General features: G+C 37.0%; 1 protein-coding gene across 1 annotated transcript in view; it reads right to left on the bottom strand.

Annotated features, from left to right (window-relative positions):
• LOC150081540 (uncharacterized) overlaps positions 1-21,197 on the bottom strand; it is a 76,221-nt gene that overhangs the window by 13,377 nt on the left and 41,647 nt on the right. Inside the window, exon 5 of the mRNA XM_090380239.1 lies at positions 4,238-4,398. Within this exon, the coding sequence (XP_090236365.1) occupies positions 4,238-4,398 (161 nt within the window). The remainder of the gene's footprint in view (positions 1-4,237; positions 4,399-21,197) is intronic.

Here is a 21,197-nt window from a genome sequence, read left to right on the forward strand (position 1 = left end):
ACCCAGGTGGTGGTATCCGCCGAGAATTCACTGGCAAGTGGATTTGAGAATCCAGTGTCGGACCATTGCTTATTCAAGATAGTTCAATGTTTCGCTTTTACAAAGAAAAGAACTACCAGGCCAAGATTGTGCATCGGGTATACATCCTCCTGCCAAACAACTACTAGATTGACATTGGGCAAAAGAAAGGTCTTACCAATTAATCATGTAATTATTTCCCTGTTTATATATTCAAAATATGCATTTATGTAATATTGTCATATACTATGTCATTGAACTGAGATTATTTCTTAAATGTCACTCTCCTTGTGTATTAGTCATGTGACTAATACATATACTGTTTGACTATACAGTATATGTATTCTTTGACTATTTATCTATTTATATTCACTCGTGTAACATTTATGTATTCTTAATGATTCGTTCATGTAATATTGTAAAATACTATGTGTATTGAACTGAGACAATCTCTTAAATGTTACTCTCCTTGTATATTAGCAAGAAACCCCCTGGCTTCATATGCCATTTCTAGGGTAAGGTATACACACCTTAATCTGATTTAAATAAATAAATATCAGGGCGACGCATTGTGAAGGCATTCACAATATGAGATATAACAAAAAACGATGCCATTTCACCTACTTCGGTCTGTGATTTTCCAAGAGCTAAAATGATGCTATGCACTAACTTGTTCCATTAGTGAATTTTCCATAGTCTTAGGCTTTCAGCTCTAAAACGTTTTTAGTATAAACATTTTGATATAATGGAAGTGACATATTGCAATTGTTTTCATTGATATCCATAATTGGATACATTGACCACATTAAGTTCTGATGATTGTGAACAGTTCTCAATTACTTAGTGGATTCTTGCTCTGTCTTATTGTAATTGTGACCTTTTAAAGTATGGTGAAACTCCAAAGGAGATCATCCTTCCAATTTGGTAATCAGTTTAATGAACAGAATGTTAAGCAATTAGAAATTCCAAGTTTAAAATTGTTTCCCATAGGCAGAGTAAAATGTTTATAAATTCTGAAATAGTACTTAAAAATGATCTTTAACTTATGTATGTGTATCTTTTCATTTTTATTTGTGTAGTTAATATTTCATACCCTTAGGTCATTTTCCCCCTCTAAGAAGTTTTCCTGCGTAAGAAGTTATAAACTTCTGGTTCCTTGGAAAACTTCTTATCTGGGTTCTACTTTATATATTTTAAGAATAACTAGGGTAAGGTTGTGGATATCTATTGAACTAGTGGTAGCAAAAAACAAGCAACTAATTGAAGATATAAACAAGCATGGCATGGCACTTGTCTGCTACCAGATCACTCTTCAAGTAAAAAGCCAAATAGTTGCCTGACAGCCAACCTGGTTCTTGCAAGAGCAATTTCTGTATTAAAACTATAAGAAAAATTACTTCAGAAATTACTGCAATAGTAAAAGTTTGACTATATATCTAGAAAGATGTTAAAAATTTCAGATTTTTAATCATCAATTAATGGTTAATGTGGGAATGTTATTTTCAAGGTTCACCTGTCAGACCCACCATTGTCTACATTTCCAGGCTGTCATTGCAAAGTGTTAAACCCTCCTGCTGACATTTCTTTAGTCTTATCTACAATACCAACAACAAATTCATTCATCAAAATTCACTTTCTATTTCTTCTTTGAGAATAGAATCACCTGTAGAGACCACTGCTATATTCCTGGTCAAATAATGAGCTTCTGAATAATGGAATGACACTTTAATTTGCAGTTAAAATCACCAAACAGATTCTGTTGCAAACTTCAAATTGTGATGGGTTGTTGTTAAAAAAACACTTGCACCTCAAATTCTTGAAAAAAAATTTCTAGGTAATCTTGATTTAGTCAGAAAGTCAATTTGTATGTAGCTTTCATTAATCCTCAAAAAATCTCTCACTAGTAACTTTACGGAAATTATAACACTTCTTTGAAATGGAGATGAGTCTCCTTTTTCTGAAGAAAATGAGGACAAACTCGTGAAGAGCTTCACAATGTGCATGTTTTGATTTACAAGATTAAGTTTGTGGCCACTGATGTCATTCTGTCTTTGGGGAACCTTGCATTTCATACACTGAAAACATCATTCACTGACTCAGTAAAGTTTTTTTCATTGGGATACTGTCTTTTTTGTAAACCATACAGCCACTCCCTGACTTACGTAAGGGTTGCATAAGCAGTTACGTAAGCAGCGAGACCTAATTCCATGCAATAGATGTCAAACTTTGGCCTGCTTCATACTTCTTAATTAATCATCTTCATTTCTAAATCAGTTTTGTTTGGTTTCCTTGCACTGCCAGCACTTGCACCTGAACTTTCCATTGGTCCCTTTTCCTTCACCATTGTAATTATTGTTATTATTATTATTATTAGCCATATGGTGCAAGGAAGCCTGAGGCTTATGCTGCACCGGCCAAAAAAAAAAAAAAAAAAAGTAAGTAAATAGGGATGAAGAGAAGAATCTGAAAATGTATTTATGTTTTTTAAATGACTGAAGATTTCAGTGAAGGAGAACTCATTTCATCATAATACCTTAACGTAAAAACCCACAGAATTACAGTTTTATCAGTATTATCACAAATGCAATAAGATCGAGTTTACTACCCGTTTATAATAGATTACGATAACAGAAAAGCCCAATAAACCAGAAAGTGCAAATTTTTATTGTTTTATGGTAGTGACCTCCAGAAATGTGTTTTAGAAAAATATCACAAAGGCATTCAAAATTGATTCTTATAACAGAACATATGATAACGATGAAAGTGTAGTGCAATTTCCATTATAAAAATGACCTTTTAGGGAGCTAAATGGCTTAGTTATATTGCGAAAATTTCAACTTCCGATGTCTTGGACCAGATTACCAAAAAAAACAATGTGTTATTAGGTTCACATTACGATATTTTCACGATACCTCCATTTATTCCTATGGGATGCAAAATACGTTTTCACAATTTTTTTAAGTTTGCACCGGCCGGCAAACACTTATGTAAAGTCGAATTTCCGTAAGTCAAGTATTACATAAGGCGGGAAGTGGCTGTACTGAAGTTCAATGTACAAGCAGTTTTATGTGGACACAATCTTGTAGCTAGCTTCACATTTGGTGAGTGCATCCACCAAACGTTTATATTAATTCTTGAAATATAATGAATAATTATCAATTCATTATCCTGATAGACAATTCTTCTATCAAAAGAATTACCATACCATATAGAAAAATGATTCCATATTCCATCATCAATGAAATGACTTGACAACTTCAAAAGCATATGAAAAAAAATCCCACGTACATGCTTTCCTGATCTTTTTTTTTTATTTTTTTTTTTTATGAAAACCCCAAACACGAAAGGTATCAAAACCTATAGTACATAGTACCGTGCATGGGTGAAGGAGAAGTATGGTGGGGGGGGGGGAATGCTGGAAACTTTGCTCTAGAGACTAAACATGGGTTTCACCACTTCAAGCCTCCAATAAGCAAAGTGATGGTATTTCACCGGTTGATGAAAGTCATCTACCACCTACACTGTCTACTGAAGTTTAAAAAATATATTTTCAGTGGACTAACAGACAGTTCTTTCCACATAGGCATATCTCCTTCCCATGTTGCAGCTACACCAACTTTGAAGCCTGTTACCTCCACTTTTCTGAATTACTGTTAGAAATAATTGGCCCTGATAACATTTGTGCTACTGCATTCTAGAATATGGTAACCTCTGTTGTCAAATTAATCAGGTGCTCATTAAACTTGCGTGGGCAGGAGCAGCAGTGCGTAGCACATGCTTCTTCATTAGACCGGGGTTTGAACCTGTGACCACCAAATGCAGAGGATGCGGAAAGGTCAGAGAATGACCACCGCATATTCCCAGAGCAATATGGTCTTAGTTGCTAATGATCCTAAAAATCAAATAACAACAACAGCTCATTAAACTTACTTGTAATGACACACTAGAATTCCTCTAATCTAACATTCTGTAGTAACTGGCAACAATGTGCAAAATTTTCTTCTTATGAAGATAACATTAATAGTAAAACCAGTTGCATTCCATCACTTCTTGAGTTTATGATAGTAATCTGTTAATGCAGAATTATTCAAAATTGCTGAACTTCAAAGAACACAGATATTATATTCTGCTTTTCGTGTTTTGTAAATTCTTTTTCAAAATTAAATCAGCTGTGTGTATTTTTACGCTTTTAATTATACACAATAAATTAAAACTTTACCTTCTTCTTTGACCATAGTTCCTAACTCCTCTATTCTATCAATATTCTGCTCAGCAGGAGCAAAGATCACAATTATGGTGCATCCAGCAGCACATAACAGACATGCTAGTTTAGCAAACTGATTCAGATCCTCTTTCAGAATACGTGAGTAAAGCACAGCACTAGAAAATAAAAATTGTAAAAATAACACAAAATAACTATACAGTTATACTAAAATTTGATCTAAAAGCATATGAGGAATTATCTAGCAATTTTTATGGTTAATTTACCTATTTCATCTGGATTTTTTCAGTTAGAATAATATTATCATGAAGGTGAGTTAGAAAATACAATTATTTCTTAATTTGTATTTTTCATTTGTACATTTTTGATACACATTCAGCCTAAATCGAGAAGTTGCACGCATTCAGCCATGTTAAATATGGCTGAATCACAGTACAGTGGTGCCTCACAATTCGACTATAATCTGTCGTCGAATTGCGGGTCAATATTTTCCATATAAGTTTATGGAAAATTGATTAATTTGTTGTCGGAGAGAAATACACAGTATTATTGACTTTACTATATTCTACCATATAACAAACAAAATTACAAAATACATAATGAGTACATACATTTCATTGAGCTTAGATGTTGGAAGGATGTTTTATTTATCTTGTTCTATCCTTTCTCTTCTCTTCTTGGCTTGAATGGGGATGAGGAATTGATCAAGGGTGGACTGTCTCTCCCTCTTTTTCAAGATAGCCTTGAAGTGATGCATAGTAGTGTTAGCATTAGCATTAGTAGAGGCATATGATGCAAGAAAGCAAGCTTATTCAGCATCAGCCAAAAAAAAAAAAAAAAAAAAAAAAAACAACCACTACTCCCATTTCACCCCTCCGTTCGTTCGAAATACCTGTCCAGCTGAGCCTTAAATTTGTTTAGGCTATCAACTTCAACAACAAGCGATGGGAGTCTATTCCACAAACCAACTGCCCGTTGTTAAACAAGTCTGTCATTCTAGTTACAACAGCAGTGTTGGGGTGCCATTTTAAACAAGCAGACTGCACCTTCTCCCAATGGAATAAAATTTCTTTAATGGCAGCTGTTGGCATCGGTCCTTTTTCCCTGTCTTCTTCTTCTTCTTCAAGTGAAATTTCCTTTTCTCTCTCTTTTGCTTCCTGTTTGCTGAGTGTTTTGAGTTCTTCCACGGTTGGTTCGTCATCGTGATCCTCCACAAGCTCTTCCACATCAGCCTCATCAACTTCTCCTATGTTGAGGTTCTCCACCATCGAAATGATTTCTCGCATGGCCACAGTTGCTTCTGATTCTTCAGCGGCTTGGACTGCATTGTTGTCATCCCAAAAAAAGGAAGGAACGAGTTTCTTCCATGATGCACGAAGGGTCCTCCGTGTCACTCCCTCCCAGGCAGTTTTAATAAAGGAAATGGCATGAAGAATATTGAGCTCAGTCTTCTCTTGAACTCCTTCAGTGTCTTATCAGAAGAATGAGTCACGTCAAAAAAGCTGTGAAAACAAAGCCTTGGTGTAAAGTTTTTTAAAACAGGCAATTACTTCTTGATCCATGGGTTGGATCAGTGATGTGGTGTTTGGAGGCAAAAACTGGACTTTGATGAAATCAAAGTCAATTTCAAGAATGTGTGCCAAGTCTTTGGGGGGTGGGCATTAGCATTGTCAAGAATCAGCAGTGCTTTCAAAGGTAAATTGTCAATGAGGAATTTTTTTACGCTCGGGGCAAACGCCTCAAAAATCCAATCTTTGAAGACTCTTCTGGTCTACCCAGGCTTTTTCATTGGATTTCCACATCACTGGCAGTTTGGACTTGATGATTTTCTTCCAAGCAGCGAGGATTTTTAGAGTGGTAAACAAGAAGTGGCTTTACTTTAAAGTCTCCGCTTGCATTTGCTGCCAATAACAAGGTAAGCCTAACTTTCATAGGCTTATGTCCTGGGAGCATCACTTCTTCTTGCGTGATGTATGTTCGATTTGGTAAGCGCTTCCAAAATAACCCAGTTTCATCCCCGTTAAAAATTTGCTGCAGCAAGTAGCCTTCCTTCATGATTAAATCTTCAAATTTTTTCATAAACTCTTCTGCAGCCTTTTTATCTGCACTAGCTGCTTCCCCATGTCTGAGAACACTATGGATACCTGTTCTACCTTTGAATCTGTGAAACCACCCACGACTTGCCTTGAATTCATCAGTTTGATCTGAGATACGTCCTGGAATTTTCTTCTGCAATTCTTCAAAAATTAACCTAGCCTTCTCACAGATCATTGCCTGAGTTACTGGATCTCCTTTCATCTGTCTTTCTCTAATCCAGGTAAGAAGCAGCTTTTCCATTTCTTCATTGATTAAAGATCTGTTTCTGTCAGAAATTTTCATTGCTCCAGCGAACACCCTAGCACCTATAATCTTGTCTCTTTGTTGCCACGGTTGACCTAGGGATGCCATACTCTTGAAGAAAGAAAAAGGTAGAACAATCTGTAATTGTTCTACCTTTCTGCACTTTTTCTATAATTTATTTCTTCTTTTCTATGCTCAACCAAGTGTGTTTCTTTCCTGAATTATTCCGCTGTTCACTTCTCTTTGGACCCATTATCAAATTTCACTCAAAAAATAAATAACTGCCAAAGCACAAATTTTTTTTACTTTATGAGAAATGCAGAATTATAAATTAGCACAAACAACTAGAGCAAACATGAACTCAGACTACGATTATTAATGAGATAATGTTGTCTCATAACTGAGGAAGAACTGACAGCATACCTGCAGCTATCTTTGAGGATGGCTAACATAGCTGAACGATTGAGGGATCTATTCCCGCTTTATCTATCATTAGTTAAATGTTACTCTCGCTCTTTAATACCATTGGTTAAAATGTATGAAGCAGCCGTCACTATTTAGTAACGCTAAATGCAGTTATGTAGTCCAGCAAAGAATTCTATCGTGCAATATCATGTAGCGTTTTCACTGGCCCGAGAAATCCGACTGTCGAATTGCGAGCACCACCTGTACTGTACAGATATCTACATACCTATTTTTAATATTTGACTTACATTGGTCTAGTAAAGTCATAAAAAATTTACAAGAAAACAAAATTATGTACGTACAACATTGTTCTAATATCATTAAAGAAATTTAAAAGAAAACAGTATTACATAATTAAATTTATTTTCTAAAAAAGTCAGTCAATTTCTTTTGTTTCATTACACCTCGAGCCTTTTGGAAAGCAATGTTACAAATTTTACGCAAAAGTGACACTTGCATAGCATCTGCTTCTTCTTGTACCTTGAACCACTCAGTGCACTTTGACAACATAGTTTCAGCTTCACAGTGGCTAATTATGTTTGTTGTTCCATCAGCCGCAGCTTTTTCTTCTTCTTCAGTTTCAGAATCATCCAAGTCATCACGCTTTGCATGATTCCATTGTTGCCTAAAATTTCGCATCCGACATCCATTTTGTCCATATCCAGCCAATCATTTACTTCCTCTATCGAAATATTTTTAAAACCAGGAACATTCGAACATACGGTAACTGCAAAATTTCAGTTTCTTTTGGAATGGGTTTCTCTATCAGTAGATTATATTTCTGGCCACAACTTATTCCAGCTTCTTTGGATTGTTTGAACTGGAACATCATTCCAGGCATCAGCGACATTGAAAATAGCATCTTGTATAATGTAGTTTTCCAAAACTCTATCATCTAATTTAGTTTCTACCGAAACAAGTTTTTAAACGAACATTTTGCAATGATGACATTTCATGCTCTCAATCAATCACGCCTTGGTCCATCAGTTAAATGAGAGATGTCGTGTTTGCTGGCAGAAAGTGGCATGATATTTTGCCATCATTGCTTTTTAAACCAAATACGTGCATGGGATGAGTAGGCTTATTGTCCATCGTTAGCACTGCGTATTGTGGTAAACCTTTTCATGCCAAATGTGATCTTACACATGGTACAAATATTTTATGAAACCAATCATGAAATATATCTTGGTTCATCCACGCATTGTTTTGTGAGAAATATTTAAGTGGCAAAGCATTTAAATTAATATTTTTAAATGATCTAGGTTTTTTTGGTTTTCCTATAACAACAAAAGGCAATTTATGACTACTGCTGGCATTAGCACATACCATTATAATGCGATCTTTTTGTATCTTATATCCCGGTGCCATATGTTCATTCATTAAGGCCAGTGTCTTTTGAGGTAGTGCCTTTCAATTAAGGCAGTCTCATCGCAGTTGTATATTTGGTCTTTAACCAAACTTTGATCAGCTATTTCCTTCTGTAGTTTTTCACGATAAACAGAAATTGCTGCACTTAGATTCTCACCCTGGATCGACAACTGTTGAATACCATGGCAAAACTTAAATTTGTCCAACCATCCAATGCTAGCCTTGAATGAAGGATCTCTGCCTAGTTTTTTATTGATTTCAGTGGAGTTTTCAATTATTATAGATCACAGCAATGGAATTCCTTGGCTATGTTTCTGAACAAACCATTGAAACATTGCAGTATCCAAATGTTCATTTTTAGTAAGCGTCATTGTTTTATGACTTTTAACATAGTCAGTGGTTTACATTTTTGACACGTGGTTTTCAATTTTGTCTGCATCACGCTTTATATAAGTTACTGTTGTTCTTCCTATTCCAAAAACTGATGCTGTACTTGTAGCACTTTCACCTTTTCTTAGACGATTGATTATTTCAGTATTTTGTGATAATTCCAACGCTACTTGCTTACTTTATTAAGGATATTTTAATATTGCTAACTAGGTAAAATAATTGATTAATTGAAAAATAAACAACAAAATAATGAGAAAATTTCATAAATGCTGGCATTATTAAGTGTTTAAAAATGGGATCTGCAAATCCCCAATTTTTAAACACTTAATAAATTAATGCTAATACAAAGGGAGATGTCAGAAGGATAGCTTTCTTTCTTATGAGCTTCCAGTGGCCAGATGTATACAGAAGTGTTCAGGAAAGGAATTCTGACCAAGGTAGACCACAGTTTATGTTCTGTTCATTCCCTCCAAATGACAAAATGTCTCACTAGGTGCAGATGAGTGGTTCTGAAGCCAGAGACAATATTCTCTTTATAGAGTAGGCACGATGCAGTATTGAAACTGATTCTAAACATGTTCTTATCTGAATAGAGAACATAGGGCATGCCCCATCCCACATCATGAAAAGGAACCAATATGCTAGCCATTCTCTTATGATCTGGGGAGGCATCATTATGAATGTCTGTGGCAATCTCCACAATTTGACATCTCAAAGACATAGATGAGTGGTTCTGAAGCCAGAGACAATATTCTCTTTATAGAGTAGGCACGATGCAGTATTGAAACTGATTCTAAACATGTTCTTATCTGAATAGAGAACATAGGGCATGCCCCATCCCACATCATGAAAAGGGACCAATATGCTAGCCATTCTCTTATGATCTGGGGAGGCATCATTATGAATGTCTGTGTCGATCTCCACATTTTGACATCTCAAAGACATAGACATGAAATCTTTGAGCCCTTGGTGAGACTTTTCAGGGTTGCCTTAGGCACAGAATTCATGTTCCTTGCCTATGGCATCTTTTTCGATGGTCTTCATATGAACTGATTAATTAGATCTCTGGACCTAAATCTGATTAAGTATGTCTGGGATGCTTTAGGAGATGAATTAGGATACTCAGCATTCTTCCAGAACTTTGTGTACAATAAGATCAGGTACTATATAGAGGAGTGGGATTTATTACAACAAAGCCTTATCATCAGCATTGAAAACAACATGACAGATCATTGATTACACATCACCTTCATTTATCCATGATCTTCCTTGCTTTTATGCACTGTAAACAGCATGAGAGATTGTGGATTATGCCTCATCTTCCTTATTAATTTTCTTTTCAATCTCAATATAATTGAGTCTTATAATAATACTTTCAGCCTAAATTGAGAAGTGTTACACATTCAGCTGAATACCAAATTGATCAGCATTTTAGACTTTCAAGTGGCAGCCTTAGCTGTCCTCACTGGAAGAATACCTGTGAAAAACCTCAGGGACCGAAATAGAGCAGTTTATAATTTCTTATTATCCACTATACTGGATAATAAGAACAAATAATATCTTGTTATTTGTAACAGCAGTCCAGGTATTTAAAAAAAAAAGATTCGTCTGCTCATTTGGAGTGCTCAATGACATGTAACAAGTGAAGCCAAAACCAAAGCTCTAGAGAAATTCAGCATAGTAGCAGGCACACATGGTTATGCATAGCATGCTTTGTGCATAAACATGGACCCACAAATAATTTTTTACAGCCAAACTTCCCCATTTATAAATAATTAATGAAGCAGGTTAAATGTGAATACCATACTGAAGAAATATTAAAATTCATACTGATGTTATTCTAACAGACATTTTAATTCTTTACATTTTTCCCATTTTTCCATGATGACATGTGCTAAGCTTGCCTACTAGAGAAGTAATATAAAAGTGAATGTTAAGATAATAAAGCACTCAAACCTACTGTGGTATAATTATGTTTATTTTCAAATTGGAATTATGTACTTAACGGAGTCAAACATTTCATGGTATTTTCTTACCACTTCTTTAGTGACTGTAATGACAGTAACTAAAGAAATCTAAAACTTTTTAGCAGAATTAAAAATTTTTATAGTAGAATTAAAAATTTTTATAGTAGAATTAAAAGTTTTAATAAATCAAACTTAAATCAAATTTGTTTTAAGGTTAATTTTAAATAAGAAAATAACAATAATATATAAGCAATTAACAGCTGTCTTTGCAATATCACCATCACAAAAATTTCTAGATTTGTTTATGGGTGAAATATATATATACACTATTGTTCACTTAATCTCATTTCCAGGAGGTTTGGTGAACAAGATTGTCTAAGGAATGTTCATTTGTCTTGATATCAGAGTTTATTTGGATTCTGGGAATAACATTACTGTAGGTATTGGAATATCTTATAAAAGTGAATGTTTATGCAGCTTCACAGATTTCTAGGAATAAATTTTAGGTCTTTTGATGTTAATTGAACATTTTGTGTATATTATACCTGATGTTTCTCTGTTCAAAGACCACAAGCTCATCTGATATCTTTTTTTTTTTTTTTTTTTTCAAGTTTATTGAGCATATTTTCAATACATTCATAATTGGCATCTTTCTTGTTTCCTAAAAATGTCTATACAACATTTCTGAAGCCAAATCCATGCTGCTTTTTTTCAAATATGGTTATCATTTCTTCAAATGGCTCATCTGAAGTCAACTTATCTGTGACAGTACATGCCTTCTTTCAGTTTGATAAGAAATGCTTCATTGTATTATATTTCTTTCTGTCTTGAGGAAGCTATTATTGCCCTCCAGTTATACTAACAGGCTTGGGTTCTTGCTCACTTTAGAAATTATATTATCTACAAACTATGAATTTGAGGTATTGCTCAAAGCATCAAAGGTGGATATTGTTGGGATATCAGAGAAGTGGTGTCACACAGATATAAGGAATGCAGAACTGGAATTTGGGGAGTACAACGTCTACAGAAAGAATAGACAGGATAGGAAGGGAGGAGGGGTTATGCTATTAGTTAAGAAACACATAAAATCCAAGGAAGTGAAGCAAGTTGACATCGCTGGACAGTGCAGTGTCGAGTCGGTTTGGTGTGACAAGAGCATTGGGAGATCAAAATTGAGAGTAGGAGTGTGCAATAGGCCTAATGGCTCTGATGAGTATAATAAGAAACTGCACAGGGAAATAGAGTGGGCCAGTAAATCAGAGTCTTATAATGGGGAATTTTAATTTCCCAGATATTGACTGGAATTTGTGGGTTGGTCACTTACACACAAGCAAGGCTTTTGTGGATTTATTGGATGATTGTTTTCTACATCAGCACGTTCGTGAGGCAACTAGAGGGAGTAATACTCTTGATTTGATTATCAGTAGTGATTCTTCATGCATTAAGAATCTGCAGATAAATGAACCACTAGGTGGAAGTGATCACAGTGTTCTGAAGTGGGAGTTACTCAAAGAGGTAACTACCATCAGGGGTAAAGGGAAGGGTTATTGCTTTCGTAAAGGTGACTACGATGGTCCGAGACACTATTTAAATTCTATACAGTGGGACCAACTAATGATGTTACCAACAGCAAATTCAAAATGGGAAGCATTCAAAGAACTTATCTTGGAAGCTACTAGGCTTTACATACCAACTAAGAAATATTGTTCAAAGTTTAGGCCTAAATGGATGTCAGATGAACTAATGAGACATATGACAGAGAAAAAAAATGCACGGGATACATATAAATTAACACATGACACAGAAGCCTATGATAGATATAAATTAATCTGTAACCAAGTTACAAAGGAGGTTAGGCAGGCAAAGGCAGATTAAGAGAAATCTTGGGCAAGGGATGCAAAGAAAAACAGCAAAGAGTTCTTTACTTATGTAAACTCTAGAAGGAAGGGGATGAATCAGATTGGTCCACTTGATATCGATGGTTCAACTGTTGATGATCCTGCTCAGGTAGCTAACAAACTAAATGAATATTTTGCATCGACATTCACACATGAGAAGTTATTCAGTGAGGGGAATGCCAGAGGTGTATTCAACTCTGGCAGTAAGCTAGATAATCTTGTAATAACTGAGAGTAAAGTGGAGCAGAAATTGTTGAAGATAAAGACAAGAAAGGCACCTGGGGTGGATGGGATCTATTCAGTTATATTAAAGGAGGCAGCAAAGGAAGTAAGCAAACCCTTAGCCATAATTATGAGAGCTTCCTTCGACTCAGGGGAGCTACCCATAGACTGGAGAAGTGCAAATGTGATCCCAATTCAGAAAGGAGGATCAAAGGCTGACACAAGTAATTATAGACCTGTGAGTTTAACTTCTGTTCCAGGAAAATTAATGGAGGAACTGGTTAAAGAAGCACTGCAGGATCATTTAGACAAGACTTCAGTTATAGCTCGGACACAGCATGGTTTTGTTAAGGGGAAGTCTTGCCTGACCAATTTGACTGGATACTATGATGCAGTCACAAAAGAACTGGATGCAGGGAATAACTTTTATATTATATATTTGGATCTTAGAAAGGCTTTTGATACTGTTGCACATGGAAGACTGCTGCACAAATTGGAGCAGTGTGGCATTGGAGGCAAATTGCTGCTATGGATAAAGGAGTGGTTGAGGGGAAGAAGACAGAGCGTGGTAATCAATGGACACTGCTCATCATGGACTAATGTTATTAGTGGAGTCCCTCAGGGTTCAGTGTTGGGTCCATTATTGTTTTCTGTATTTATAAATAATATTGATGATGGTATATCAAGCTTAATGTCCAAGTTTGCAGACGATACAAAGGTTGGCAGGGTTGTTAAGGACACTACTGATGCTATGCTGCTGCAACAGGATCTGGAAAGGTTAAGCAGATGGGCTGAGAGGTGGCAAATGAAGTTTAACATTGACAAATGTAAAGGTTTATATGGGAAACAGCAACCCCAGAGCAACGTATCAACTCTGTGGTACTACACTGATAGTGGTAGAGAATGAAAAGGACCTGGGGGTAATTGTGCTGGCAGATATGAAGTTCTCTGAGCAGTGCAGATGAGCTGCAAAAGTAGCTGTTTGTTTGTTATTTGGTTTTTAAGAGCATTAGCAACTAAGGCCATATTGCACCTGGATATGCGGTGGTCATTCCCTGACCTTTCTGCATCCTCCGTATTTGGTGGTGACGGGCTCGAACCCCGGTCTAATCAAGAAGTGTGTGCTACACCCTGCTGCTCCTTCCCACCTGGCTACGGAGGCGCCTGCAAGAGTAGCTCATGGTGCCTTATCAATGATATACAGGAAGTTTTCTAGCAGGGATAAGAAGGTGATTATTCCCTTGTATAAGGCAATGGTCAGGCCACACCTTGAGTACTGTATACAGGTCTGGAGGAGTCATTTCAGAAGGATTTAGAGCTGCTGGAACGAGTACAGAGAAGGGCAACAAGATTAGTGAATGGAACAAAGGGTTGCTCTTATGAAGAAAGGCTTAAGTTTTGAAAATTACAGTGTCTGGAGTCTAGGCACTGGCGAGGTGATCTGATAGAGGTGTATAAAGCCTTGAATGGTTTGAGCATGCTCAATGCTGATGGGATTCTTCCTCATGCTCAGAATAATCACCTGAGAGGGCATAAATTCAAATTGGGGAAAGACAGATGTAGGATAGATGTGCGGAAATTTGCCTTTAGCCAGCCAGTAGTTGGTTGGTGGATCAGACTTCCATCCCTTGTTGTGGAAGTTGATAGCCTAAATAAATTTAAGGCTCAGCTGGACAGGTATTTCGAACGAATGGAGGGGTGAAGTGGAAGTTTTTTTTTTTTTGGCTGATGTATAAGCTTGCTTTCTTGCATCATATGCCTCTAGTAATGCTAATTGATATAAAATTACTTATTGTTTTTAATCAAATAACATCAGCATGAAGGTGAATCTGTTATTCATTAAAACTTTAGGCTGGCACCTTCGGTTTTACAGTGCTGTTTCTACAGGGCTGCCGCAAGTGGGTAGTCGAGGTAAGCATCGCTTTCTGGCGGCAGTTCACGAGGGCACCAAATTTTTGTTTGATATTGTTTTCTGACTGGTTAATGCTTATCAGTATTCAACATTTAGGGAGGGAAATTTCATTTTGCTTACTGGCGGCACATAGGAACGCAGTTCTATTGTGTTTCTGGACCCTTATCAGATTGTGTGTGTGTGTGTGTGTCCAAAATTGCTAATGAGGTAATAAATTATTACATTGTAATATCTTAATAAAGTATTAAAATATTATAATGTAATATTTTAAATAATAATAAATAAAGGCAATAAAGTATTATACTGTAATATTTTATTACCCCATTAGCACTCTTGTATTTGAACAGAGAATAAATGTATCAAATCTAAATGAGCAGACAAGCAGATGTGGAAGTAAAACTTCTAACTGCAATCATAATGAAAGTTAAGAGAATATTAAACTCCTACCACTAAGCTGCATACTAGGTGTATCCTGGTGCCTCCGTAGCCAGGAGCAGCAGTGCATAGCACATGCTTCTTGATTAGACCGGGGTTCTAGCCTGAACACCTAATACGGAGGATGCGGAAAGGTCAGGGAATGACCACTGCATATCCCCGGAGCAATACGGCTTTAGTTGCTAATGCTCCTAAAAACCAAATAACAAACAAACTAACAATAACAGGTGTACCCTGTCTGATGAGGATCCAGAAATACCCAAAACAACTGACTGCATAATGGTGGCTTTGTTTTTAATGAATAATAGAGTTTCCTTCTTTGGTGATGTTATTTGATTAAAAACAATAATAATAATTTTAGGTGGAACTGTGGATAATATAAAGTCATTTCAGAAGCGAAGAAAAGTCCAAGCCCATCACTAGGGGAACATAGCCTCCCCCCAAAACAAAAAAAAATGCTTCACTGCATTATACTTTTTTTTTTGTTTTGTTGGAGGCTATGTTTCCCCAGTGAAAGGAGGAACAAAAAAACAGTTTAATTCAGTGAAGCATTTTTTTTTATCAAACTATTTCATGAAACAACCTCCATTCCTTTGCTTAATTTCTGCAGTGGGCCCATGCTGCCCAGTACTAAGTTTTAATGTTCATATAACTTTCATTATGTTTCCGGCTGGAACTTTTCCTTCTGTAAACCACTTGACTGCTTTCTAAATCCAATGCATTTATTCACTGTTTGAACATTGATGTTGCTAATAGGGCCAAAAATACACCATACACTATCTAACAAGGATCCAGAAAGATCCAAAACAGTTTCTATAAATGGTGACTTCAGGTTCTGAAATAACAAAATTGCTTTCTTAGTGATGTTATTCGATTAAAAATGATATTAGTAAATTTTAGGTTGATTTGTAGACAATGATGTCGTTTATAAAGTAAACAAAACCAAAGTCTGTCGCTGGATTGATTTCACATAGTGGTGTATTACAGTTAAGTCTGCATTAAAAAGCAATGCCTAATCTACCTTTTAATTCAATTATTGCTGCTCATTTTTTATTTTAAAGTTTACATTGTAATATTTTATGACACTACAGTAAACTGCAAAAACGTGGTAAGCATACACTACCCCATTATATATATAGGTCACAAAACTGAAACCTACAGCCATAGGTGACAATACACAAATTTTCAAAAAGAAAATAGCCTGACAAAGAGTTAATAAGGACAAAGTTAACAAAAAATAATAATAATTAACAATGATATTCCAGATATAATCAGTAAAGTAACAAAACTTTATATGATATATTGATTAACATTAAACATATAAAATGATCTTCAGTAATAGTTACACTAGATTTGTTAACAATATTTAACGTTTGTACAGAATAGTTAGGCGCCTCCGTAGGTGGGAAGAAGCAGTAGTGCGTAGCACACGCTTCTTGATTAGACCGTGGTTCGAGCCCGTCACCACCAAATACGGAGGATGCGGAAAGGTCAGGGAATGACCACCGCATATCCCAGAGGGAGCAATATGGCCTTAGTTGCTAATGCTCCTAAAAACCAAAAATAACAACATAACAGAAGAGTCAATTTTTGTTATAAGTAAACTACAAGCTAATAAAGATTCAAATTAAAAATTAGAACTGTTCTTGGGTTAATCAAAAAAAAAATTTCCTTAAAATTGTACATCTGAATGTCTTTTATGATCAGTGTAATCATCCTGGATAAAGAACCAGATATAGTGCCTATCATAGCTTCGTCCCATGACATTATTACCTGATAATTTATATGCATGGGATGCATATAAATTATCAGGTGACGCAGAAGCCTGTGGCAGATATAAGCTAGTCTGTAATCAGGTCACAAAGGAGGTTCGGCAGGCGAAAGCGGATTACGAGAAATCTTTGGCAAAAGATGCTAAGAAAAACAGCAAGGATTTCTTTACTTATATAAACTCTAAAAGGAAGGGGATGAATATGATTGGTCCACTTGACATCGATGGTTCGACTGTTGATGATCCTGCTCAGATAGCAAACAAACTGAATGAGTATTTTGCATCTACATTCACACGTGAGGAATTATTACAATTTGAAAATGAAAGAAGGTTATCAAATTGTAGCAGTGTGCTTAATGATTTTGTAATAACTGAGAGCAAAGTGGAGGAGAAATTGTTGAAGTTAAACATAAGAAAGGCACCTGGGGTGGATGGGATCTATCCAGTTATTTTAAAGGAGGCGGCAAAGCAACTAAGCAAACCCTTAGCCATAATTATGAGAGCATCCTTGGACTCAGGGGAGGTTCCCACGGACTGGAGATGTGCAAATGTGTCCCCAATTCACAAAGGTGGATCGAAGGGTGACACGAGTAATTACAGACCAGTTAGTTTAACTTTTGTTCCGGGTAAAATAATGGAGTCGCTGGTTAAAGATGCATTGCAGGATCATCTAGACAATACTGCAGCAATAATTCAAACACAGCATGGGTTAGTTAAGGGAAAGTCTTGTCTGACAAATTTGATTGGTTATTATGATGTGGTCACAAAGGAACTGGATGCAAAAAATAATTTTGATATCATATACTTGGATTTCAGGAAAGCTTTTGACACTGTTGCGCATGGAAGACTACTGTACAAATTGGAGCAGAATGGTATTAAGGGTAAGTTGCTACAATGGATAAAAGGATGGTTAAGTGGGAGAAGACAGAGGGTGGTAATCAATGGGTGCTGCTCTTCGTGGACTAATGTTATTAGTGGAGTCCCACAGGGTTCGGTGTTGGGTCCACTGTTGTTTTGTGTATTTATCAATGATATTGATGAAGGTATATCAGGCTTAATGTCGAAGTTTGCAGATGACACAAAGGTTGGCAGGGTTGTTAATGACAATAATGGCAGTGTGCTACTGCAACAGGATCTAGATAATTTGGGCAGATGGGCTAAGAAGTGGCAACTGAAGTTCAACCTTGACAAATGCAAAGTACTGCATATGGGTAGAAGTAACCCCAGAGAAACGTACCAACTGTGTGGTACTACACTTAAGGTGGTAGAAAATGAAAAAGAACTGGGAGTAATTGTGCAGTCAGATATGAAGTTTTCTGAGCAAGTGCAGACAGGCTGCTAGGGCGGGTCATGGGGTTTTGTCAATGATATATAGGAATTTTGCTAGCAGGGAAAAGGAGGTGATTGTCCCTCTGTATAAGGCAATGGTCAGGCCACGCCTTGAGTACTGCGTACAGGTCTGGAGGCCTCATTTTAGGAAGGATGTAGATTTGCTTGAGCGTGTACAGAGAAGAGCAACACGATTGGTGAGGGGAATGAAGGGATTCTCTTACCAAGAGAGGCTTAAGTTCTGCAAATTGCAGTGGCTGGAGACTAGGCACCTGCGCGGTGATCTGATTGAGGTCTATAAGGCCTTGAATGGGTTGAGCACACTGAATTCTGATGGGATCTTTCCACTTGTTCAGATTACCAACCTACGGGGACATAAGTTCAAATTAAGAAAGGACAGATGTAGAATAGATGTGCGGAAATTTTCCTTTAGCCAGCGGGTGGTTAATTGCTGGAACAAACTTCCATCTGTCGTTGTAGAAGTTGATAGGTTAAATAAATTTAAGGAGGAACTGGACAGGCATTTGGAGGGAATGGTGTGATTTTTTTTTTTTTTTTTTTTGGCTGATGCTGCATAAGCTCCTACACTTGCTTTCTTGCATCATGTGCCACTACTACTACTACTACTACATTATTACCTCTTCTCTGTTAACTGCATATCCTGACAGAATTTCTCTCCATACTTTTCACTAACATCACCCAGATGGCTCCCATAACTTTCAGTCAACTTGTCAACTACTCTTTTCTCTATTAATGTTTAAAAACAAAAACAAAACAAAAAAAAAAAAAAAAACCCTGCCATATTAGTGTTATCAGTTTTCCTGCTTTTTCTGAATGAAAAAACCTCAGTTTCTGGAAGGGAAGAACCTTTCTCCTTGCCTGACACTGATTAACTCAGCCACAAAGTGCACAAAGGCCATAAAAGTTCCTTCGTGTCATTGATGGGATTCAAACCTGGGCCTTTTTCACCCGGTGTGGGGGAGAAGTGATTATTACTGCTGTGCTACCCACAAGGTCATTCTTAATATTACCAAAACAGCCATTCCTTACAAGGTAAAATGAGTCCCAGGCATTTTGCTCAGCATCAGTCATTTTGTCTTCCAGTTTTGTGAAGCAAAAATCTTCTTAACTTGTGGATCAATAAATATGCATGCCTTTCACTCTTGCTTCAGACAATTTTGGAATCCGATTTTATATGATTGAAGGTGTTACTTGAGGATCCAATGCTTTAATGGATTATTTGATCATTCCCAGCATGATATGAAGTGGCAAAAGCAAGGCTGTTTCTTGGAACCAGTGAATTATTATTACTGGTTCCAAGAAACAGTAATAAGTAAGTTATTATTATTGTTGTTGCTCTTCTATTATTTCTCCCTGATTGGGGGATTCCACTCCATGACAGGTACTGCTACCAAGTATATAGGGTGGTTGTAATGTCTGGTGTTACTGTCAGTCGAAGAAATCTCTGACTATCTTACAGGTGTTCAGGATCGCGACTTTCTGGAGTTCCTTGTATGTGTTCTCTGGGAGACCTATTGTTGCTAGGCTGCTGTGTAGAGTCTTTGGTACCATACCGGTGGTTGACACGATGATTGGGATGGTTGATACTTCTTACATATGCCATATCTCCTTGATCTCATGTCTCATGTTTGCATACTTAATTTTTTCCTCATGGGTTTTCTGGACATTGCTAGTGTTCGGCACCACTATGTCAATCAGGTAGGTAGCCTTTTCCATCTTGTCCACAAGGGTTATGTCTGGTCTGTTGCGCAGGATGGTCTTATCCGTTATTATGATACAGTCCCAGTACAGCTTGTGGGTTCAGGTCTCTAGTACTGCCTGGGTTCATACTTGTAGTATGGTACACTTTCTTTGATCAACTGGTATTTCCTCGCTAGCTTCTGATGTATTATCCCGGCTACCTGGTAGTGTTTATGAGTGTACTCAGTCTGGGTGATCACCTTGCATCCCGCGGTGATGTGTTGGATCATTTCTGAGGCCAGGTGGCATCGTCGACATGTGTCATCTGACATTCCAGGCTCCTTTGCAATGTATTTTCTATAGTTTCTGGTGTTAATTACCTGGTCTTGGATGACCAGCATGAATCCTTCAGTCTCGGGGAAGAGCATCCCACTTGTGAGCCATGCATTGGAACCAGTGTTATCGATGTGATCTTGATGGAGGTCATTGTAGTGTCTGCCGTGGAGTGTCTTCTTTGCCCATCTTTCTAACTTCGTTTCTTGTACCGTCTGGGTGGGAGGGGGTTCCGCGCTTAGGTTGAGTGGGGGTATACCACTTATCTATCTTCCTTGTGGAGTGGTGCCGTGTTGTTCTCGAAGTAATCATTCAGATTAACTATCGCTGTTTTCTGTTGCTCTATCAGGTCTTTTAGGCCCCTTCCTCCCTCTTTCCGAGGTATTGTTATTCTCTACACTGCTGACTTCGGGTGGTGCTGGCAACTCTTGGTCATCATTGTCCTTGTCTTTCGCATGATATCTTCTAGCTCGGTGTTAGTCCAAATGACCCTGAATGTATATGTTAGTACTGAAGCTGCATAGGTGTTTATGGCTTTAACTGTGTTCCCTCCGTTCAATTTTGCTTTCAGCAGGCTTCTGAGCCTCTGATGATATTTTTTGTTCAGGCAATTCTTGATTTCCTTGTGTCCTAACTGCTCAGCCTGCATCATCCCTAGGTATTTGTAGGTCTCTCCTTCTGTCATAGCTTTGATCTCTTTACCAGTCAGCAACTGGTAGTTTCGGCCAACTAATTTTCCCTGGTGCAGTGTGTGGGTCTTGCATTTTTCTAGACCAAATTCCATCCTGATGTCCTTGCTGAATTCTTGGGTGATCTGGAGTAGTTG

The sequence above is a fragment of the Mastigoproctus giganteus genome, chromosome 8 (assembly GCF_048544385.1).
Source record: "Mastigoproctus giganteus isolate SK-2022 chromosome 8, ASM4854438v1, whole genome shotgun sequence".
Taxonomy (NCBI): Eukaryota; Metazoa; Arthropoda; class Arachnida; order Uropygi; family Thelyphonidae; genus Mastigoproctus; species Mastigoproctus giganteus.